General features: G+C 34.1%; 1 protein-coding gene across 7 annotated transcripts in view; it reads left to right on the plus strand.

Annotated features, from left to right (window-relative positions):
- LOC149808284 (kinesin-like protein KIF28) overlaps positions 1–25,728 on the plus strand; it is a 203,922-nt gene that overhangs the window by 20,877 nt on the left and 157,317 nt on the right. For 6 of the 7 annotated variants that reach the window (XM_089975594.1, XM_089975606.1, XM_089975633.1 and 3 more), the window contains exon 2: positions 24,873–25,061. In XM_089975594.1, the coding sequence (XP_089831720.1) occupies positions 24,873–25,061 (189 nt within the window). Of the gene's footprint in view, positions 1–3,629; positions 3,771–24,872; positions 25,062–25,728 lie in introns of those variants that run through there. The other variant, XM_089975599.1, reaches the window with a different exon arrangement.

Here is a 25,728-nt window from a genome sequence, read left to right on the forward strand (position 1 = left end):
GATATTATATCCTAACATTAAACCCTTCCCCAGCCACTTTTTTAATTCAGAGTCAGGTCATTGAACAGTATTTATTTGCAGAAGTCATCATGAAACTGAACAAGAGATATAGAGGACATCTTCGCTAGCCAAGGTTCCGATATGTTAACTCTATCTACAGGGTTAATATATCAGAATCTTGACTAGAGAAGATGTGTAGAGGATTGAGGAAGAATCATCAGCTCATTTCATTTTATAATTAGGCTGACGTGAGCAGCGAAGGCATAAGATGGCAAAGGTTGAAATTTCAGTGAGATATTGTAAGGAAATATTGGTACTTAAATTAACCGTTAATTTCCCAAGCAATTATAACTGAAACATATTACTGTCTGCTTGAAATACAAAAATGGATTTAAAAAAAAAAAACAATTTACGTTGGCGTTAATGGAAGGGGTGTATGTGTGTGAGGGGAGGAGAGGTAAATGACTTATAACTTCAGCTCACGTGGTATATGTGTAGTAACTATATATATTGTAGATAGCATGAAGACATAACTAGTGAATAACAAATGTCATAGTTGAACATATGTACTTTTGGACCGCCTTAAAAACTAGGGTCTGTTTCCTTTTCTTGTTATCGTTTATTTCTTGCTGTCGAAACACATGAAATAAATTTTTAATAGTTCCCTTTCTTGCTAATTCGTTAATAATTAATATATCGTCAAAGCAGGGATAACATTTATATTTATCGATGTAGTAATTGCACTGGCATAGAATGGATAAGAAAATATATAGAACTCAATGACATTCGACTTAAAATATATAATTTTAAAAAAATCTTAAGTTTTCTAAAGCACGGTTGAAGTGGCAACTGTGGCGAGTGTGGTCACTGTGGCGATATCGCTTTCAGAACTATATTCTCTCTCTCTCTGTCTCTCTCTCTCTCTCTCTCTCAGGATGAATAGAACTTAAAATATGTCAAGACTGAGACTACATTTATGTAATCATTGAGGAGGTACCATCAAACTATATCTTAGAACAAACTGCAAACAAGAAAAGGTTGGCTTCAAGAATTAATTTTTTTAAAAAAGCCAGCAGTTTTCCACGTGAATCTAGCATTTTGTCAGTGAAAATGAATTTTACAGGACCTGTTTCTATTTAATATTCATTGACATCCGTACAGTCTCGTATACCTGTTACACCCCACGACAAACGGTGAAGGTTTGCAAGGAATAAACGCTTAATTAAATAAAAAAATAAAATGTCTTAATTAGCGGTTTTAATACTCATCAGAAACTTAATCGTATTTGAAAACGATGAAGAATTCGGCAGTAGATGGCTCTTAATTTTGAACTGAAAATTAAGTGACAATAAACATTTGGGTGCAGCGTCTGTTACTGAACTGGTTTGCAGGCTTGCCAGGGCTACACAGTTAACAATTTTACTGTAGAAATAAACGAAATTAAAACTCAGAATCCTGGTAGGTCAACTTATATTATATTATATTATATTATATTATATTATATTATATTATATTATATTATATTATATTATATTATATTATATTATATTATATTATGAGCTAAAGGTGAAACGTTACACTAGAGACACTTCACAAGGCGAGTTCGCATTATTCTTTTGACAAATAGCCATCGCTTCTTACGTGTTTTGGGGGATTTCACGTATGTAGATCAAATCATATATTCTGCAGGCAATAGTAAATTTGGTCAGTAACAGGGTCAATGTGTGAATGGGGTGGAACTGTCTTTACTCGCTTGTAAGACGAGTCCAGTTGCAAACTGCACGGACCCAGTTCTGCCGTCGCATAATGTGCCGGTATATATGGGTATGTGTAGTTTGTTAAAAATAACGTGTAGAACAAAAAATATATACCCTGATCTGCAGATGCAGTATGCTACGGTAGATCAAAATCTGTGTTGTTTGCAGTTCGACTCGACTTATAAGCGTGTACATACGGTATTGATTACCGGGTACAGGTAGCAGATGTCGAGAGGGTATCTAGGTTTCACTAGTGACAATCCAAAACGTTTCCACTTTCACAAGATTTTGTTTTTATTACATATTTTATTAAAAGCAAAACCGTCATTCTAAATTGTGTAGAAAATGATCAGAAGAAATTTGTTTTGTCACCTGCTTAAACGCCTTTAGACTTCGAACGTCAAATACGCTTAAGAACCTAATAAATCAAACGCATCCGCTCAAGCTCACCTGTCCTTAAACGGTTGCTTGTTGAATCCAACGATTCTTTAACATAATTTAAACAAATGATCATATATATTGATCTTACTGATCTGTATGTATTCTGCCTACTGACTGATGGAAAATTTCATGATACAAATCATCCTCTGTGTGTGTGTGTGAGAGAGAGAGAGAGAGAGAGAGAGAGAGAGAGAGAGAGAGTTGTTGTTGTAGGGTTTAACGCCATTTTTCATCACACGATAGGCTATACATGGCGGCCAGAATTAATGGTGGAGAAAGAACCCGGGAAAACCCCAGAAAGAACCACTGACCCACGAGAAGTTACTGGCAAGCTTTCTCACATACCCACATGGGCTGAATCGATCGAGATCGAGATCGAGATCGAGAGAGTGTCTGTATATGTGTCCCAGGGCCGGCGCTACCATATAGGCAAACTAGGTAGCCGCCTAGGGCGCTGATTTCAGGGGGCGCGTTTTAAAAAAAATTGAGTGTTTATGAATTTTGAAATTTATATTTTCTGGGGTGGGGGTGGGGGTGGGGCGACAGAATCTAACCTTGCCTAGGGCGCCAGATAGTCTGGCCGGGTCTGGCGCCGGCCCTGATATGTCCAATACGAAGTTGGTACAATACGAACTCATCCCTGCGATTAGTCCTTTTATCGGGTATCCTAAACTTCTATGATGGTGAAATGTTTGAAAACAGACGTAGAAATAAAAATATTCGTAGGCTTTGTAATATAAATCAACCGGAGATAAATATCACATTTTACTTATATCTCCTACTTTGTATTAATATGGACACAAGGAAAGTGGTACTTTACATATCCTGATAGGTCTTTACATTTGGTTATTTTTTGTTGTTGCTTGCTTTCTCATTGTATACATGCTGTAAATACACCATGTTACGGCGAGAAGACAGATTTGTGCTTTGCGCCGTCAAAGATCTTGGACTTATTCGTGGAGTTTTAATTCCACAGATTTTTCGAAGTAGAACGTGCAGTATTTAATGATATTTTAAGCCAGTATTCTCTTCGATTAAGAAACATAACTGCAAGGCAGCTGGTTATCATGAACCAATCATTTGACGCGAATGGTCACATCTAAGTTTGTTAAATGAAAACTTCAATAAAATCCAGTTGTTTCTGACAGCCACTTAATAGATAGATCATAGTCCGCTAGTGATCACTTCCAATCCCTCGGTAGGATAGACAATTTAAACGAACGACGAATATATTATTCTTTTTCTCCACAGACTGTCACACCCCGAGGTTACGTGTTCAATCGTCTATTGGTTGTTGTTTGGTTTGGCACGTAATTTATTGGACGTCGTGCGACCACTTGTGATCATCTCGAGTTTCATATTTGTCCATGTTATTATTAAATACACAAGACTCTGAGATAGATTTACTTTCAAAATGTGAACAAGTGTTTTAGGATTTATTAGACAAATGAAAATGCATGTTCAAAATTGTGAAACACTGCTATAGTGCAAGTTTGAAAATAGCAGACGACAAAAATGCCAGCCAGTTCAGACAGCGTAAAAGTTGCAGTTCGTGTGCGTCCATTCAATCAGGTAAGATATAAAGGTAGACCAAAGCTAACAAGACGCGTTTTCTTATTGTAGATATTTAATAGAAACCTGATCATGATTGCAGTATTGGCTTTATTTGTTTCCGTACATATTTATTGCAGTTACCAGTAACCCTGGATAACCGTAAACATTGCGTATACAATGAATTGGCGAGGAATACATTTACAAATATACGATGAATAAGTTATATAAAAAATTCGTTTCTATGAGGGCCTCAAGGTAGAGTAGTTCTTAACTAATTGTGTTACCTTCTTTAAATAAAGTCATTATTATTTTTATTATAAAAAACACTTGAGTAATGTCACACACACACACACACACACACACACACACACACACACACACACACCAAGGTAGCAATAGGTGCATTTTCTCCTTTAATCTATACATTTGTACTCTACTGAAGACTGCATCCACTTTGGTCTCCGAATAGTCAGTTACTTATAATACGTTTCGGTTTTCATAATTACTTCGACACTACGTTCCCTTAATATACGTGTAGACTGTCACAACCATTAAAACATGTCAGTCTGTAAAGAGTATTTGTATGGTTTATTGGATGGTTTATATTGCATATTGTAACATTTTCGAGAAGAACAAAAAAAAAAAAAACGCTGGGCGTTGTTTTGGATATACTGCATACACGGTCAGATAGCAATTACCGTGGTCTTAATGTAGCTCTCACGCTCTTTTAGTCTGTCAAAATCACACATAAACTCGTTTTAAGCATTCGTTGTTGATTATGTGGTATTCTTTTTGAAGAACTCGTGTATATACTCTGACAAGGAAAAAAGCTAGGGCTGCATGCACCAAAACGAAAGAAGAAAAAACACAACAACTACTGCCGAATTTTGTTGGAAGACAGGCAAAAAGAATAATCATTCCTCAAAGAGAACAAGAAATATACACTTTTTTCAAACTTAGCGTAGGCTATGTTCTGCTAACAAAAAAACAAAGTACAATCTTGCAAATGATGCCGAATAAGAGCAACGATCAGACGGACCAAGCGTTCACTTCAAACTATAAAAGAGGAACGCCGTTTGGATCCACACGAACAGAGGACTGTCGTCGAATGCGTAGGAGAGACGGAGAATGAGTGAGGAAAATCCTTCCATAATTTCATGCAAAATTCGTATTATGATGTGTCGACCCCAAATATATACAATACACAAAATGAAGCAACATTGAAAGATTCTTTTAATCCATTGAATTCCAAAATAAAATGTCTTATTCGAAATATGTACATATTAACAAAACATTTCATGGGGGATATCAAAATGGAACAACTTGGGACTGTCGTCAAATGATAACCATTTACATTATGTTTGTTGATGGAAAAGGTAACTGCTGGCACTGGACAAGTTATAAAGGATGTTCAAATATTTGGCCATGAGACTGAGTCAACACTGAAAGAAGAGGGCCGGCGCTTATCTCGCCTCAAATATGTTATCAGAAAAAAAATATTAAACATGAATAATTATAATATCAACAACATTATTAATAATATTGCTGCTGGCAGTGGTTTCATAATAGGGGTGCCTTTGTACCATTTGTGATAACGCGCTGGCTTTGCACCTTTGTGGTTTCGAATTTGATTCATGGTTTCAGAAGAGAAAAGATTTTGTTTACGCAGCAAATTTCGATGCTTGCCATATTTCCTCCTCAAAAACTAAGGGTGATGTCGGAAAACACGCACTGGACTGAATAAAAAGTACAATTATTTCCAGCATCAATATGGAAATGTTTACAACATGTGTCGAAATTTGGTCATAGTACTATATTTTAGCGTTAGAAAAGGCGCTCCATTACTTTATGATTTTTATTTTTTTGTCCACCCGTAATCACAATGTATCGAAAAGACCGCACAATTGTTCTCTGTTGTTCATTCACCCATTTACATTTAGCTTTATGCGAGTGATTCATCTTTTGATACATATGTTATAAAAATACAAAATATTTTATGAGCTTTTAGACTGTATATATCTATGAGGTTTATTTTATAATTTTAAAAAAATTAAATAGTGTGTGAAATACAATAAAACCCAGTAATTGGTTTGACCCCAATTCCGGTGTAACTAGCCGAACCTTTTGGCGTAAGTGCGAAACATTTGAAACTCATGAATGCCTCAGTCACAAAGTGTCAAAGTAATTGTATAACCACAAGGTTTTAAACACAAATAACTCAGGAGTCCAGCGCAAAATGCAGTGAACCGTGGACTAAAACTTTATTTCACTATATGATGAAGCTCAAGGTTGATGTGCCTTTCTGGGTCTGGGTATTTTGGTAATATGACTTCCAATGAGCATAGGAGAAACTTTACATTGTAATTATTCGAACTGATAGGGGTACCTGTATTATATACTATTATAATTACAAATAAGTATTTTATTATTTTGTCGTTTCTAAAACGTCTCCAGAAAATTACAAAATCGAAGATATTTCAAAATAATTTTGACACAGCCTCCATAAATATACAATGAGAGCACGTGTACAGGCGTCTTCACACCATAGTGTTAATTTCTTCAAACCATAATGGTCACTGATGTTACGTATGAGTAACTGCAACTTTACAGTTACGTGTTTAGTAGGTTAATTCAAACAAAATATGGAAATTCCCAATCTTTGGTGAAATTTTGAAAACTAACAAAACTAAACCGCTTGTTACAGGCAAGTTATTCAATATTTATACCTATCTGTGATTATAACAATGTAATCAAAGTATTCCAATCAATTAAAATTAATTACAGTTTGTAGTTGCTGCTGTTCTCATTTTAAGTCATATGGCCGAAATACTCAGTGTAGTGACCATACAGGTTATTACACGAAGAATATAGACCATGTGACTTCAAACGAGTACCGCAGAAAACTATGCATTTTGATTAATTTTAAATGATAGGAGTACCTAGATTACAGCGCAGTAATTGCAGGTAAGTAAATCTATTTCATCAACTGCCATTTAAACAAGGAATGCATTTTTTTAAAATATAGTTTGTTAACATTTACTAATTTATGACCAATTCGATAACATTTCCAAATAATTTTTAAACAAACCCCATTAAAATTACATGAAAGCACAGGTGTCATCCATACCACAGTATTAATCTATTCAAACCATGGAGGTCACTGAATGTTAGCGATGACTAAGCTCAACGTTATAACTAGATGTAAAAATTATTTTTTTAACTTTATCAATTTTTTGTGAAGTTTTGAAATTTACAAAATTAAACTGCTAATTATAGTGGTATTTCATTAACTATTTATACCTTTGTTACAACTGCAATCATCTTTACAAGATGTAGTTTGGCTGCTGTCATTTGAGGTCATATGACTACATTACATGGCGTAGTGACCCATAAAGACGCATACACCTTAAAAAAGACAAGGCGCAAACGTTACATTTGATGAACATTTGGACACGGGGCCCAGAGAGGCCGAGTGGTCTAAAGCGCTCTCCGTTACGGATCACTGCCATCTCACCTCTGTCTGCGTGGGTTCGAGTCTCGGATGCGGTGGGTATGTGAGAAAGCTTGCCAGTAGCTTCTCGTGGGTCGGTGGTTCTTTCCGGGGTTTTCCCGGGTTCTTCCTCCATCATTAATACTGGCCGCCATGTATAGCCTATCGTGTGCTGAAAAATGGCGTTAAACCCTACAACAACAACAGCAACATTTGGACACGCGTTTTGAGCATATTTAGCGCGTAGTCATTGTATCCACTATGTTTAACACTACTCGAATTTAATGCTCGTATACTGGCCAAATGGGAGTTAATTACGAAAAATGCAAGCTGAGATTATAAGTTCTTGGATTTTTCTTCGACAGCAAATTTTTATGTTAAATTTAGCTAAAGTAAGTAACTTCAGCAAAATACACACGCATAATTCAGAAACCAAATTTAGGGCTAAACCGTAAGATAAACTGTTTAGCACGTAGCGAATAATGTGGCCATATATGTGATCAAGGCTAGAATTTAACTTGTTCGGCTTCTTGCATTTTGTTCGCTAGTGGAGAAAATACTGTATCCACTTGAAAAAAGTGACAATTTAAAAGGAAATTACAGTATATAGGAATTTAAGCCAGAATAACCCTTAACGTTCTGTCACAGGTTGAAACGATTAAAATGTTCTGAATGAATTCCATTAATCTTGAATGTATTGATGTACCACTAGTCTTGATGTATCATCACAAGATTACTCCAGAATGTCTTTGAATGAGTCCTCATTAATTCCAAAGCAGTATTTAAATCCAACAAGTCAGTGAGCACTTTGTAATTCCAATGAATAATTTAAACAAATGATTCCTCTCAAATTCTATCCTAATAAAACTTAAAGTGACAGCACAGGATGAATGAATAATTGTTTCTCTAGTCCTTTTATACAAACTGTCACCTGACCAGTGGCACAACAAAATGCCCAAGCTGTGGATAATTTCAAATACAATGTTATATGATTTATTACTGTAATAATCAAGATTACATACGTCCCAGTTTATATTTTTGTACCATAAGAGGTTACAAAAAAATCAACCTTATAAGACTGAACAATGCTATATTAGTAATTAGGAACATTCATTTTGATTTTAGGGGACAAAATAATATATGACACAAATATCTGCATTTTTGTCGTCATACATAACTGAAGATGACATTGGAACACTATATCCTTTTTGTGAATTCAAATGGTTGTTCAGGAAAGAGAAATTATGTTTCAGTTTTGCCTGTGCCAAAAGTCCATTGCGTAATATAAATAGCAGGGATTAAATTAAACGTAAGCTTCCTCGTTAAATGCGAATTAATGGCGCAAATTGCAGGTTGATATTTCAAGCTCTTGCATCTTTCTGCGAGTGTTAAATATTTAAGGAGTCCCTGGTGGTTGAGTTTTCTAATGCGCTAGCCTTTACAGTTTACTCACGTCTCACCTCTTTCCGCGTGGGTTCGAGTCTCAACCATCGTGGACATGTAAGAAAGTTGCCAGTAGCTTTTTCTAATTTCTTCCTCCTGTCCGCTATGTATAGCCTGTAAATGGCGTTTAATTCACAACACCACAAACCACAATTAAATATTTCAGGGATATACAGCAAATCATTAGTAAAACTGCTTAAAGTACGCAAATTTGGTAAGATAATTCCGAAACATAAATTGGTCATACCTGTACCTACTAGCAATATACAGTGGATTTGGGCATATCCATACTATTTTCAGTGCAATGGTATATAGTGTGTGTGTGTGTGTGTGTGTGTGTGTGTGTGTGATAACACTAACTTCTTAATGCTGAGCGCCTAGCGAGGCAGCTGTTAGTACCATTTTTATGTCTCTGATATGACTCGGCCGGAGTTCGAACCCGCGACCACCTGCATCTGAGGCGGACGCTCTACCCGCTTAGGTCACCTTTGTGGTCGGCAAGTGTATTTCTTGAGCGCGCAACTATTTTATTCACTAATATGGAACTATTTACCCAACATTATTTTCATCTAGGTAAAATCTGTTACTAAATCTCTTCTGATGAACTTATGGATGAGTTTATTTTTATACCTGTTTGGTCCCCCAAGAGCTAACGCAGACACAAAAAGAAAATTAATCAAAAGAAACAAAATATAAATTAGTTGATGTAGAAGTAGAAAACGTGAAATTTATGGAAAGCTTGAAACGCAGGACCAGATGTTGAGTAGTGCAAAAGAAGAGAATACTACAAAAGCAGTCTCAAACATCAGCATGAATGGCCAACTACATTGAACAATAGAGAAAAACAAACATTCGTGTGCTGGATATGGTGGAGAGCGGAAAGAAGGATGATCTGTGGAAATGTTCCGTTTTGATAAGGAATATACAGATATTTCCATGTTACGCCGTGAAATCACAGCTTTACCCAAACGAATGGTGAAGGATAAACATTATGGTGATACTTGTTCCATAGAGCTGTAGCAGCCCTGCCAATCCTGACGAGTCCGTTTCAGTAAGACAGTTGATTTTTTCCGTAAGGCCGACGATTTTTCAGTAAGGTGTAAGAAATTATCAATAACTACTATTGTATAGCTGGAAAATGCAATTAAAAGTTCGATGCAGCGACGATAAACATTATGTTCAACTGAAAAGTTTGTAAAAGTACGCGTAGACTTTATTTACCACTAGTACAGTTGCACAAACTTTAGTTCCGAACTCTATGCAACCAAATGGCTTGTTGCTGTCTCTCAACTTTACGTAATTCCTTGAAATTCTTTTTCCATTTCACATATTGACGGCAATCATATCTCCCGCCACGAGACATACTGAAATTGGCACATGATGTCCAATAAACGAAATTGTGTCCTTTCCAGCTTTTATTCACAAGAATCTGAATATTCCTTTTTATTCTTCTGTTTTAATTTTAACACTTTTTAGAAACTTTTTCCCCCTTTTGTCTTAAACATGCATTGCTTTCTGGACGCTATTTTTTAAAATTTTATAATCAACAGTTTTATCATGCAGACACTTTGCATGAACAAAAAGGTGCAGTTTAAAGCGTCTAGGTTGCTGCTGTAAAATTAGTCTGGTTCCCTTACTGATTTCACAAATTCTAATATGAAACCCGGATCCATATCAAACACGGATGAACCGATTATCCGGATTTTTCGGCAACTATCATTTTCCGTAGTTTTTGCTTGTATGCCTAAGTCCGTATTTTATGGGTAATTTTCGTAAGACTTTCGTCAAAATCTTAAGAGTTGACAGGTCTGCACTGTGGTAGTAAAATGTGTGAACACGCAGGTGAAAACAAGGATTATGAAGAAACAAACATTTTGGAAGGGAAATGTGTAATGACGCTGACCGATGATATTAGCTATGTAGCTGTGTAGGGTGAAGGTGGCAGCTACATTGGTGAATTAGCTTGTAGAGCAAACAAACAAATGTCTAGGCTACATATTTCTTTAATGGTTTCTTTTTACTGTACCAAATTCAAATTCAAAAGCTTCCACTAACCATTTCTCTGTGTGTGTGTGTGTGTGTGTGTGTATATATATATATATATATATATATATATATATATATATATATATATATATATATATATATATATATATATATATATATCAGCTTAGCTGACTTCACAGGAGACATCCTGATATCATATTTCTATAACTGGCCTGATTGTTTCTGGCACACAGATCTGTGTTTCCTACATTAAACTAAACATTTTATATCTCACCAGTGAGTTATCTAGAAGTTGTTTGAAAACATAAATGCTTATAATATATTTGATCAGTCTTGCACTCACTTTCAACCTCTTCCTCAAAATATAAATGTTAAATATATGTAGTTTATGTGTAAGGGTTGGCAAAGATTGTCAGAATTCAAGTATACAATATCTATTTCTTTTAAATCTATATATAAGTTACTGTTGCTACTTTGAGAAACTTAATCTACTTATCTTGTCTCTAATATCATCAGCATTTTCAAAATCTAAAACTAATTATAAGTCCTGTAATAGTCATTTAATTAATTATAAACACAAATGCCTGTTGTTCTCACTACATAGACAATAGAGCTAGACCTGTTATACCAAATGATTAATGTCCCTAAGGCCATGGGGTGAGTATGCTGTAAAGATTCTGCTTGTATTGTTTTGGTCTGCAGAAGCAGAACATTTCTTGAAATGTGGATTATATTCAACATGACTATGTACTAGATTAGAAAATTGTAAAATAGTTAAATCATATCAAAAGTCCCTACTACAACTCATCATCAGTCTTGAGACTGTGTGGTTATTGTATTAACTTCTTGCCAGATTTTAAACAAAAATAAAACTGACCATTTCCAAAGGGTAACGGGTGTTGCTGCAAATAAACTGCAATCTGATTAAAATCAAATCTTCATATGTCCTACGTGGGTACTGTGCGGATTTTATTTTAATTAACAGTCCTACTTTGATACTATGTAGACTTGATATTAATTAATAGTCCTAAGTGGATACTGTGTAAATTTTATTTTAATTAACACTTCTACTTTGATACTGTGTAGACTTGATATTAATTAACAGTCCTAAATGGATACTTTGCAGATTTAATTTTAATTAACAGTCAAAAGTGGATACTGTGTAAATTTTATTTTAATTAACAGTCCTACTTTGATACTATGTAGACTTGATATTAATTAATAGTCCTAAGTGGATACTGTGTAAATTTTATTTTAATTAACAGTCCTATTTTGATACTGTGTAGATTTGATATTAATTAACAGTCTTAAGTGGATACTGTGTAGATTTAATTTTAATTAACAGTCATAAGTGGATACTGTGTAGATTTTATTTTAAACAACAGTCCTACTTGGATACTGTGTAGATTTGATTTTTGTTAAGTCATATGTGGATCCTGTGTAGATATTGTGTAGATCTGATTTTAATGAACATGAAAACTACGTAGAATTGATTTTAATTAACAGTCCTAAGTGGATACTGTGTAAATTTGATTTTAGTTAATGTAGCTACTATGTAGATTTTAATTGAAATAACAGTCATACGTGGATACTGTGTAGATCTGATTTTATTTAACGAGCGCTTTAGACTGCTGGGCCACGCAGGGCTCTGTACAAAATACGTCATTTTTTATTGTTCGTTTAAGTGGCTTGTAATGTATTACTGGCTGTATCATGCCAGAAAAATGGGGTTGAAACTAAATCGATATATATAAGGTGTGTAGAGATTCTGGGTTAATGGGAAAAGTCGTTAAAATATGAATACGTGGAAGTATTATACATTACTATATAGACCATACCCGCGTCACGCGGATATTATTCTCGAATAACCATAGAAGTAATTATTTAATCAATTAATATTCTGTGTATTTGTGGGCAGCATATAGAGCATGACAGTTCTTGTGAGACCACCTTCGCCTTCATTTATAACACGTGCTTCCTGATTCGATATTTCAGTTAATTGCCTTTAGTGAATGGAATGGTTTCTGTTTTTGGCGTGAGACATGTACAGGTTATGTTCCAAGTGCTGCTTATCACATAGGTCGACAAATCAGCCCTTCACCCGTGATGATATTACCGGTATTTCTTGGGGCTGTGCAGCTACCGTGGGCTGAAGGGTTCTTTGGTGACATGCAGATTATATTTCCTGAGCAAATCATAAGTTTGGTGACTTGTAAATCCACCTGGCACAACCATCTGTCCTGTGGCCATTTTGAATTTCGCGCTTGATATGGCTGTTACCAGTTACTGGTATGTGTTTAAAGTGTACACGGGTTTGTTCCAGAATCATTTGCATGCAGCAAAATTGCACATTTTAATGAACAGGTGACATCAGACCAACAACAGCGTACATCAGTGTCAACACAGATTTGTGGGGTTGATTTATCTGACTACTTATCGTGTACACAAGGTCATAGCAGATGTGTGTGCTTTTGATCCGTTGCATATGCCACCAAGTCGGCTAATTCTGCGTGTCGGGTAATTCTGCGCAACGATGCGTCATTTCTGTAAACATTGAATAACGTGTTATTTTTTTTTAAAAATCCATTTTGTATCAAGAAAGAACAATCGTACTTTAATTAAGAGAAGTGATATTCATAAAGTGTACAAAAATATCCCACATTTCGACTCGAAATGCATATGAAAATGTGATTTCTAAATGTCAACATGAAGAGCCACTCCTTGACCTTCTTCAAGTTGAACTGGTAACCCAGAAAATCCAATTTACTATGTATCTTTCAGAATCATACAAATAAATACATTATATAAAAGATGGAAATGTAGACCTTAAAACAATACTGCATTTTAATCCAAGTTTCCAATTTTGCAAGAAGTTGTCCCACACGTACAAAATCGTCTGCTAGCCAACGTGTCAACTTGCCACTAGAACATAAATTCTCAAGAAATTCCCCGGCGCATAGTCTGTTTTATAACTTCTTTAGTAATATTTCCCCATCAGGAAGACATTGTAAACACATTACATCTTATTCATTGTTGTTTTCTTCCACATAATAGCTTATTTTTTTAATAAAATGTTGAAGTTTACTAACTTATTTTACAAGATCGGTTTAATTTGCTTAATATCTCTTGCCATTTATTGTCATTGTTACGTTGAATTTTGTAAAACTAGCTATAAACCTGACCTAATTACTCAACTGAACTGCTGACAGAAACAGTCCAAAGTAACGTATTTCATTTTTAAAGCCCAATGGATAAACATTACATTTTTTTTGAAAGCTGTCTGCAGAATAGGCCAACATATCGTGAGTCACGAAAACATAGGGGTGGTATCCCCTGTGTCCAAAATTAGTATTATTTTGAACAGAATATTCTGGTGACAATTGCCTCTGTTCAAATGATAAGCATTGCTCTATTTTATTTTGGTCAATCGGTTGAATTTGGTATGCGATTTGCTTTAGTATTGGAGATGGAAACCTTAAGTGCGCAGAAATGTCCAATGGTATTGTATGGCACTCACTACGATATCGAGGGTTCTTTGGTATTGAGTTATTCGATGTTTTCAGTAATGTTCTGCATATCACCACCTATTGTGTGCTTTTCTTATATACACTACATGCCCATAAACTATTACTTCTACATAACCAGTTCTATTTTGGCAAAATATCGGAACTACTAGCAAAAAAAGTATTTTAAAAATGCGTCCATGAATTTCACTCTTTCTAACATGGCCGTACCCATTGTTCTCAAACAAAATCTACGTATTCTTAAAATCGACATCACTATGACGAACCGATTAATCAGTTTGTCATCTTGTATTGTTCAAGGATTTTTGCAAGAATCAGATCACACAATTGCCATTATTGTCAAGCAACAAGAGATCGAATCTCTGGTAGCAAATAAGACTCAAAATATAAAAGATGTTTATGTTGTTTTCTTGTGGCTTTCGCAATTGACAGGTGTTCACTTAAAAAACTATGCGTACACACGATTTATTACGTTTCATTGTAACATCTGGTCTTGTTTAAACAGTCTGCGGTCAACATGTACTTTCATGCTCATGTTGGTGTGTCCAATCTCACTGACAATCCGGCGCCACCCCATGTCACAAGTGGTTACATAAGCGTTGTTTTATTTCTCTCAGCTAAGATTCTGTTGTTGGAGGGAACAGGTGACAGAATGAGAGTCAACCTATCTATAAATACGTTGATACAGTCACACTTGACTATTAAGCAACGGTTGGTGCATGGTCAAAGATAAAGTAAAGATGGTAGCGAAAGGGCAATCAGAAGAGTAACAACAGGATAGGCAGAATAAGTAAAAGAGTGTCAGTGTACGTTTTCGTCACTTCATATTCAGACCAATCTGGCTACCGCAGCAGCATGCTAATATAGAGCAAAGAACACCAAACAGACATTTAATATATTGAAGGTTAATGTCATTATTTACTTAATTGCCGATTGCTACCTTTAAGACCCGCAACACCACAGCACTCTAGTATACTCACATTGGCTGAGCCTGAGACTCGAACCCATGCGGTCAGAGGTGAGATGGCAATAATAAGTAATTTTGTAAAAGCCGAATACTTTAGACCACTCGGTAACCCCGGGGCCCCCACTGACCTTTAAAATTATATCATTGTAGTAAGAAAAAGTCAGAATATCATACTGATTCAGAATGATTTGTTCGGGATTAACTTTGGAAGTACTGGTCTTACCGGTTGTGCCATACTACAAGCTATAATTACCCACTTGGGGTATCCAAAAAGTAAGTTTTTGTTCAGTTAATTTAGTCCCCAAATCCAACCAGATGAGGCTGTGGTGGATGGTATAAAACACTAACAGTTGAAAAGTAACAATTTTATTAAAGGAAATATTAAACCCATTCTTGTACCGAGTTTGATGCCATGTTTCATTAGAGATTTTACACAGCCTTTCAATAGGCCTAGGAGGTTTTTATTTTATTGAATTTACCCTGGAAAATGAGAAAATTCATTGAGGACATTTTTTAATTTTGCAATCTTAGGGACTGTTGATAACCAAAGTTGTGATTGTGGAACAGACGTTTGCCGAATTTCCAACAGTGATTTGTCTGTCTCTATGCAAAGATGAATTTGAGTTATAAAAGGTGGAATGAAGTTTGGTTTGGGAATCTTTTAGTTTTGTTATTTGAGCATAAAGACTGAATCATATGCGGAATTAGATAGATTAGACAATAGTTTGTTTACTGAGCAGTTAAAGTAAAAATAGTCATAAATGTTACGTACACTTGAAACACACTATTAGAGTTTGTGATGAAGTCCGTATGAGCTATAAAGTAACTTGAATAACAAAATAGATTATGAAAATGAAGCCAGTTAAACACTGCTGAAATTCGTAACATCAAATAAATAGGTTACTTTACTGATGGAAAGTGGTACATGAATAATTTGCAAGAAAATGGGAATGGATTATTACTGATTCTTTCCAATTCATACAGTAAAGGAAGCATCATAAACTGGGAAAACTTTTAAATAAAGGTAAACTTTTTAAAACTTTAGCATTTTGAAAGCAGTCAGTAGTAATACAATTTTTAAAAGTCAGCAGCATTTTACTTAAGAAAATGGGGGCTTTCATTATTCCCTTAAAAACAGAATAACCTTAGACAAACTATACTTTGATTAATTGGTTAAAATGTATTTTGATGCAGTGATCATCCGCCTGTATCACTGCCAAGCCTTATGCAGGTGTGGATAGCTTGTCATTCTTTGTTGATAGGTTACAATAGAATGCATTCTTAAGATGGAGTCAAAAACACCTAACCCTTAAAGACATTTACTGATGTTAATTTATTTGTGTACATGGTGCCAATTAACCCCCAAGGGAGACTTCAAACACAATTTTACATATCAATTAGCATGGATGCATTATAATTACTTTTGTAAACACCTAGAGTAGGGTACAGAACAATGCTGAAATATGATCTATGTTAAAACTTTACAAGCAACACAAAAGGCAAATATTTTAATTGTTCCTGTCCAAATTGCCAACTTTGTGGATCAAAAAAGAAGTACACTAACATAAATGTGATAATGACATGACTAACTCAATTTGTCTGGGACATTTTTTTTCAGCAGTGGACAAAAGCATACTTTTAAAAAACTGATGATTTAGAAAGGATTGCTTATCTTTAACTTATTCAAATACAAAAATGGATTTTAAAAATGGAAAAATTGGCTATTATTGGCAGTACATCTGATGAGAGTCATTTAAATTAGAAAGTACAAAGAGTTTTTAGAGCATTGTTTTAAGTATTGGGACTTTTGGCACATTAATCTAGTAGTCATTGTATTAGTCCACGTTTCCAAGGACCTTTCACATCCTATTTTTGATATTTTTACAAAAATGTTGGGGTGTAGGCAATTGGCTCTGATCCTACACCTGAGTGTAAATGTCCAAATATCTAAAATGGGGTGGGAAGGGCCAAGGAAACTCAGACTATCATGGTATGTGTGTAGGCCAAGCTTTCTATCGGCATATCTAGTTGTGGGCCCATTAATCCAGAATGCTATTATATGCTAAATAATGACTGCCTCTTCGTAGTTTACGCTGTGACTTGACTATGATCTTGGGTCACCCTTCCTGATGTATTTTAACATTCATTCTTGAATTTATAAGTATTTCAAACAAGTTGAATGCATTGTCACAGAGTTTTAAAAGTTATAAAAATATGATAAAGTTCATCAAATGTTTGCACTCCAAGGCCCAGTGACTCGGCTTAATTTAAAAAAGGAAGTCACACTTTCAAGTGGGTCATTTTGCTTCATTAGAGTCTTGGGCTTGAGTATGAAAGAAGCAGTTTTATATATCACATTATTTTATTGTTTTATAATATGTTGCATGACCAGCAAGAAGCCTACATCATCATTGAAAAAAACCACATCACTAAACCACATGGTCCAGATTTGACTATTACCTAATTGTTGATCTTTCTCACCAGCTAGATTCATTTGTGCTTCAACAGATAAACTGTCAAATGAACATTTCATACTGTTATGCATATTTAATTTTTTTGTTTATTGTCTTTTCTCCATGATTTTATGTTATGTATGTTTATTGTGTGGTTGATATTGGTCAGTAATTGAGTTTAGAGCCTTCCATGATTAATGTTATTTTGTAAACAACATATCATATAACAAATAATTGACTATGATTTAAGGTTATATATTAAGATTATTATTATTATTATTATTATTATTTGTAGGTAAACATATTTGCCTTGATCTGAATTCAGGACATTGGTGTTCCCTTGGGAAAAACATGGTCTACCTGCCGTTTCCATGTTAACTTGCCAATATTTATGTAAACAGACCTGGCCTTGTTTACTAATTTGATGAAAAATTCCACTAAGATAATCGAGTTTTCTCAGAAATAATTATTGTGACATAGGTCAGGTGGAGAAGTATATAAAGTTGTTTTCTTTAGAATTATTTATTCCATGTTGTAACTTCAGTCTTAATGGAATAAATGTTCATCATTTTCAGTTGAGACAATTGAATTAATTTATTTAAATCATTCAGTGGAATTACAAAGTGCTTATTGATTTAAGTTGAAATCACTATTTTGGGATTATTGTGAATTTATTCAAAGTCACTTTGGGTTATATCATTGTGATACATAAAGACTGTTAGCATGCAAACACTATTCCAGGTTATTGGAACATCAGCACATTCAAAATTGGAATTTGTTTGGAACACCACTGTGTTTTCAAAATACTTTATACATTTGGACTTGTGATAGAACTGTTAGGACTCTTTGGGATTTAATTCACAATACTGTAAGTTCTTTTTAAATGTTAACTTTGTATTCTATGGAAATAAATTATTTGTTGAATTTTTCAAAACTTTTTGGTTTTCAGTTTTCTGTAACTTATTTTAAGACCATAGAGTTGTAACAATACAGATATTACATGAGTACCAATAATTTTGAAAATGTGAGTCATATTGGTGAGGGCATTTGCTTACAGTAAATGAATTCCCATGTCTAGCACATGAACAGTTTTATTTTAGGGATGTAAAGCTAAACTGTTAATTAATTCCTTTTGTGGCACACCAGCAAGACCAGATGATATCCACTATAAACTCCGGAAACTTACCTAACACTGCTCAACAGTGTTAAATATTTTCCTTAAAATTTGGGAAACTGTTGATTTTCCACAGTCTTGACTAAAAGCAAGCGATATCATTGTCCAAACTTGGAATGAACCAAATTGACCCATTCAACTATTGTCCTATATTATTAAAAACTTGATGTATTTTCAAAACCTTGGAACAGATGATAAATGATTGATTACTTCTCCCAAATCTGCTATGAGACTTTCAGTATGGATTCAGATGCCAGAGAGGCACAGTAGACCAAGATGGCAAGAACATATTCTTTCTTTATGAAAGCTTCTTTGATATCAAGATGGCAAGATGTCAGATTTGAAGCAGTTATTAAAGAAGCTTTCACAAAGAAAGAGCATATAGTTGTCATCTTTTCTAACTTGGAGAAAGATTATGATTCTTCATGGAAATATGGCACAATAAATGCCCTACTTAACCTTGGTCTGTGGGGCCACCTACCTAACTTTATCTCCAATCTTTTGAAAGACAAAAACTTCTGTGTTAAGGTGGGCATTACCTTTCCTGAATGTTATCCTCTGGAGATTGTGTACTGCAGGGCAGCATGTTGTCAGTAACCCTATTTAACATCAAAATTAACAGCACATTGAAATGCCTTAATGAAGTAAGTAACTGCTCATTATATCTGAATGATCAAAGAGTATGCATAATGTTGAATGTCAGCTACAGATAAGCATAAACAGATTTTAGAAATTTGTAGAAGTAAATGGTTTAAAATGTTTACAATAAAAAACTGCACACTTCTGCTAATTATGTCATATTCATGATGAGCTGAAACTCTATTTACATGGTTGTTTTATTCCAGTTGTTGAGGAGAACAAATTTATATGCCTTGTTTTTTTATATAATAAACTAACTTTTCATAACTCGTTAACAAAGGTTAAAAAGCCATTGATTTAATATGAGTCATGGCAAAGAAAAGACAGGGAAACAGATCAGAAGGTTTTGTTCCAGTTATACATGTCATTAGTCAGATTGAAACTTGGCTGTGGTTCGATTGTGAGCAGAACAACTTGCAAATCTTTGATGCAGATGGTGGATCTGATACATGACTTTGTCTGGCTGCATTTAAAACTTTCCCTTCAGAAAGCCTCTATGCTGAGGCAAATGAACTGTCACTTTTATCAACGAATGAAATTGGCTCTTCATTATGCTGTGATACTATCTCTAAATCCATCAAATATTGCATATGATATAGTCTTTAGTCCTAAATGCTAAACCTTGTATGGTCAGAAACCAAACTTCATTCTGTCTTGTGGCGTATGATTCTGTCCATACTTGGAAACAGCAAAAGTAGTGTTTAGAATATTGCAAAAATACTGTATCCCCAAATTACCATCATGGTTATCAAACTGTTCCAAAATATTTTTTAATCACTGAGAACTCAAAAGATTTTTCAAAACATCCTTTCCATTTTAGAGTAAATTCATTAAATGCAAAGTCTTTTATTGTCAGCCATACATCCTTGCGAACAGATGGTCTGAGACAAAGTTAGAACTGCCTTTGCAACATGCCATGGCAAGCTGGAACTGCCTTTGCAACATGCCATGGCATCTTCATTATCCACCTATAGAGCATTAGTTATTGTGGCATAAATTACAGCATTTCTTTTAACCCTGTTGAAACCTCTCAAGAGACAAATTTTATCATCTTTTTTGGATACCCTTTCCACATTGAAAGCCTTGCAGAATGTTAAATCTGACAACCTTTTAATATCCTGGATATTACAGAAATATGATGTTCTCATACAATCTGAGAAAAGTATTCTTACTTAGTTCTAATGAATGCCTTAAGTTGTATTAATTTCTGTTTCATATGGACCCCAAATTATTATTATTATGATATATATATATATATATATATATATATATATATATATATATATATATATATATATATATATATATATATATATATATATATATATATATATATATATATATCTCCAGTCTGTGAAGTTAACCCTGTGCTGAATATACAGACTGCCCTTGCACATCCTGTTGCATTCACTGACAACACTCTGTGAGGTTGACTGAAAACACACATTGAATTTGTTGTTGGTCATTGGCTGGATTGCTATAAGATGGGGTCTAAAAAATCCAGATCAGAATACTTGGATCATCCGGTATGAAGATTGAATCAACAGAGCAACCTAAATTGGTGCATACTTAGGATAGGATATTGAAATAGACAGAATTATTGATCTGTTCCAATGACAATTTCGATCTTTTACCTTCTGTAGATTAAGCACATGTGCCACCTGGAGCCTTATCAGGTGAGAATGATAGAGAGCAGAAATGATAATAGCCAGTGTTTAAATACTGGTATCGATTAGTGCTCTGTATCAAGCCCTAAATGGCTGTAATAGCAAATCTGGGAAACTTGCTAATAGTTATATAGACAAAAAGAATGAGGTTAAGTAATATTACATTCAGTTTGTCTTAGTGTCTTTGCTAAACACTGAAAAAATTAAATGAATTTCAATAAACAAAGGATAGGAAATTCTGACATTCCTGATATCTGAATAGCCCTTCTTTCTAAGGCAGTGTAAATATGCCTCATATTCTAAAGATATATTGACTGCATTTTTTTAAAAACCTGACTTCACTTGCATATTTGCAGACTAACTTGATCAACAACTATGTAAGGAATATATATAAAAATTGAGTTTACTCTTAAGTTAGATATTAAATTCAGCATTTGAAATATAATATTGTGTTGAGCCATTGTAAGTTTGCAGGAATTTGGCTATTATTAGAACATTTGTATATGGACTGAATTTATCTTTTGAATTTACCACTTTAACAATCAGTGTAAATATCATATTTGTTTGTTGCTAGAACCAATAAAAGAAAGATGTTCTTTTGCTATTTTTTTCCCATGGAGTCTGACCTTTTAAAATAGCATTCCTTTTGGTTTATGTCTTGTTTGGTTAAGGAAGAATGTGTCTTAATTTTTGTAATGATTTTTGTTGTTATTTTACATTTACCTAGGAATAACTTTTATTTTATGTTTACCTACCAATGTCTTATTTTTACATTTACCTATGACTGACTTGCAAGGCATGAGATCTTGTGAAAAGGAAATAAATGTAGTATCCTCTCTGTGCATTTTGCTTTATAGTGCAATTAAATCTTTCATAGATTAAATATGAATCATTCATTTCATCTTACCACAATTTATTTCATATTTATTTTTCTTCTGATAGGATAGCGGATATTTTGATCTCCTCCAAGAAGACAGCTTTATCCAAACTCTCCTTAACCTACATTAAATTTCATTTTAATTGACAGAATTAGGAGCAAGCCATTAAGAGTACTGTATATACTTGCTTATAAGATGAATCCAACTGCAAACTGCACAGACCCAGATCTAGCATCACATAATGTGCTGGCAGGTCTGGGTCTGTGCAATTTGTTAGGAGTAATCAGTAGAACAAACAATACAATCTGCACATGCATTATGCTATGGCAGATCAGGATATTTGTTGTTTGCAGTTTGGCTCAATTTACAAGCAAGTATAGACGGTAATATCTTTATCAGATATCAGGATTAGTTCAGTGGTACTTAGGATAATGGTTTGAATTGCCCTCATGACAAGTCTCTATAAACTTATGTAGACTTCATATTTTAACCCAGAATACCCGGAGAGTCACAATCATTTGGATACATGGAATTTGCAGTCCATTTTGTACTGATTTTCACAAAAAATATTGGATCAGTATTAACAGCTTTTTGAGAATAAAGTTATGAAGTCACATGTAAAATCAATAAACATGCTGTACTAGCATTTCTTGCTTTTTTATTACCAGTTTAAGATCTAAGAACTTTTTAAGAAATAAATGTATGAAAGAATGTATGAAATGGCCATTATTTGTGTTTACTGTAAGGCATGAAAATAACATATCCACTATATACATCATAAATACACCATAAAGATATCAAAATATTTGCATTGTACTGGCAATGAAAGAATGATAAGATGGCAGTTTTTATTAGATAACAATAACATTCTTGATCCAGAAAATTTGGTTTCCTGAAGACAAGATTAGGAGTTTAACCTCGAATATTGGAGACTCCCACAAAGTATGATTTCGATAAATATCACTTGCACGGTATGTATTGAAATACAGAAGACTCCACAAATATAAATCACATGTACAGTATGTATTGAAGTACAGGAGATTCCCATAAAGTATGATACAGATAGATATCACATGTACAGTATGTGTGTATGTACTGAAATATGGGAGACTCCCACAAAGTATGATACAGATAGATATCACATGTACAATATGTGTGTATGTACTGAAATATGGGAGACTCCCACAAAGTATGATACAGATAGATATCACATGTACAATATGTGTGTATGTACTGAAATATGGGAGACTCCCACAAAGTATGATACAGATAGATATCACATGTACAGTATGTATATATGTATGTATGTATGTACATGTATGTATGTATGCATGCATGCATGTATGTATATATGTATGTATTGAAATACAGGAAACTCTCACAAAGTATGATACAGATATATATAAATTGTAATTAATCATCACCAGTTGTAGATGTATAAGAAATTCCACTTCAAGATTGTTATGCAAGTTTCATCAGCTAAGAGAAACTGTGATAACTATTTTCTAGAAAGAGAGGGCAGATTACTCACCCAAGCAATCAGAGTTAATCTTGAAATGTCAAACAGGGCATATTACACGAGGCATGTTCTGCCATTTCTTTTGTCCACTCTTGTTTTAGAGATTGGGTGAGTTTAAACTCAACAAAAAAAACCATTTGCAAACAATCTTTTTCACATAAGGCCAAAAGACCATGAGTATGTTCTTCTTATTTATACCCAATGTTCTCATGTCAAGTACTGGTTATACCCAAGTTTCTTAGGCACACATTACCCTGCTTGTACATGCTACCTGCATATTCATGGTCTCCCCAATGACATAGAAACAATTATTTACTTTAACATTCATGGAGCCCAACCATAAATAATAAAAGAAAATAACAAACCAAATCTCCATGCTTCCAGTGCCATCAGCAAATTCTAATTCATTTTAAAATATCTATTATACTACTAAAGAAATCATTTAATATGGCTTCCATTACCCTATGTCCATCATGTATAGATTGAGGATCTGACTGGAGCAGTCATTCAAATTAAATTTATGAATGAGTTAAATTAATTTCTTTGATGAGAAAAAGATTGAAATTATTTGACATGTTTCATAAATTTCATTTGGAATGCAATATTCTATTGTCAGATGATGAGAATTACTGATTTTATTGGGAAGCTATGGCAGTCAAGTGGTTAGTACACAAGGCTTGTAACTGAAAGAGGGTGGGTTTTTATCCTACCATCAGGTCAACCCAGGTCAGCATCTTAGGTGTGCCCTTGAGCAATGCACTTGACTTCATTTGTCTTGGAAATAAATAAGGCTACTTGTTTTACTCTGCCATAAGACACAAACCAAATCAGAGATGATTTTATTTTTTCAAAATGTCAGAATAGTTTGGTAAAATGAATTAGTAAGGAAAAAGGTTGGTTTCCTGTGTCATTGTAATTTTGCCTTAAATGATGTCATGACATCATTTGTAATGTAAGGAGGTGCTATTGAACATGTTGCAAATAGAATAATTATGACATGGGTATATTAATCAAAATAATTAAGAATACAGCAGTGTGTTGATTAATTAGCTGAGAGCCATAATTGGAAGTTTTCTTTACCTTTTTTCCTGATGAGATTACTGCATGTTTGTGATAATTTGTTGACACAAAAAGAGACATTATCTTTAGCAGTATGGCTTATTAATTGAATGCAAAACATTTTTCAAATGTGGATGGAAGTTCCATGACTATGATGAAAATCTATAGATGAAGCAGAAAAATACAACAAAGAGAAATGTTTTTCAGTTTATTATACTCTGCTTGAGCATTAGTCATTCCCAAAGTAGCAAATATTGCATTTTGTAGTAACATTTATAACCTATTTATTATTTTTTTCAGAGGGAGAAGAATGCTGGATCAAAATGTATAATTTCTATGAATGGCCAATCAACGGTTATTACAAATCCAGAAAATGGAGATACAAAGTCATTTTCCTATGATCACTCGTATTGGTCACATGATGATTTTACTGAAGATGAGGATGGCGTTTATCATCCTGCCACTCCTGAGGGACATTATGCTGACCAGGTAAAATGGATGTCAAAACAAATCCAGCAATCCTACTAGCATTACAGTTGGCAGTCATTGTTCTGAGAACTTGATAAACATGAGATTTTGAATGACTGCAATAGTTATATCACAGAAATTGGAGAGATGGATAAAAATTTGGATAAATGAGATTATACTGTAGTTCTATGCAAGTTAAACAAAGTTTTACATCACTAAGGACCAACACCTTTTGTCAGTGTCAGTATAAATTAAAACTGAAGACCGACACTTTATGTCATTGTAAATGTAATTTAAAACCAAGGACCAAAACAGTTTATATTGTTATAAGTGTAATTTAACACTGAGGACCAAAACAGTTTATATTGTTACAAGTGTAATTTAACACTGAGGACCAAAACAGTTTATATTGTTACAAGTGTAATTTAACACTGAGGACCAAAACAGTTTATATTGTTACAAGTGTAATTTAACACTGAGGACCAAAACAGTTTATATTGTTACAGGTGTAGTAATTTAACACTGAGGACCAGTGTTTCAGCTGTGTAAATGTACAACATGCATTAACATGAGAGTCAAGTGATACCAACTGGGTTTCATCCACATCATAGTCAAATCTCATTTATATTTCATTCATTTGTGAAACCATGAATGAAATGATATAATCTTTGGGAATAGTTATTTTAAA

Source organism: Sinohyriopsis cumingii, chromosome 1, assembly GCF_028554795.1.
Source record: "Sinohyriopsis cumingii isolate HCF-2022 chromosome 1, ASM2855479v2, whole genome shotgun sequence".
Taxonomy (NCBI): Eukaryota; Metazoa; Mollusca; class Bivalvia; order Unionida; family Unionidae; genus Sinohyriopsis; species Sinohyriopsis cumingii.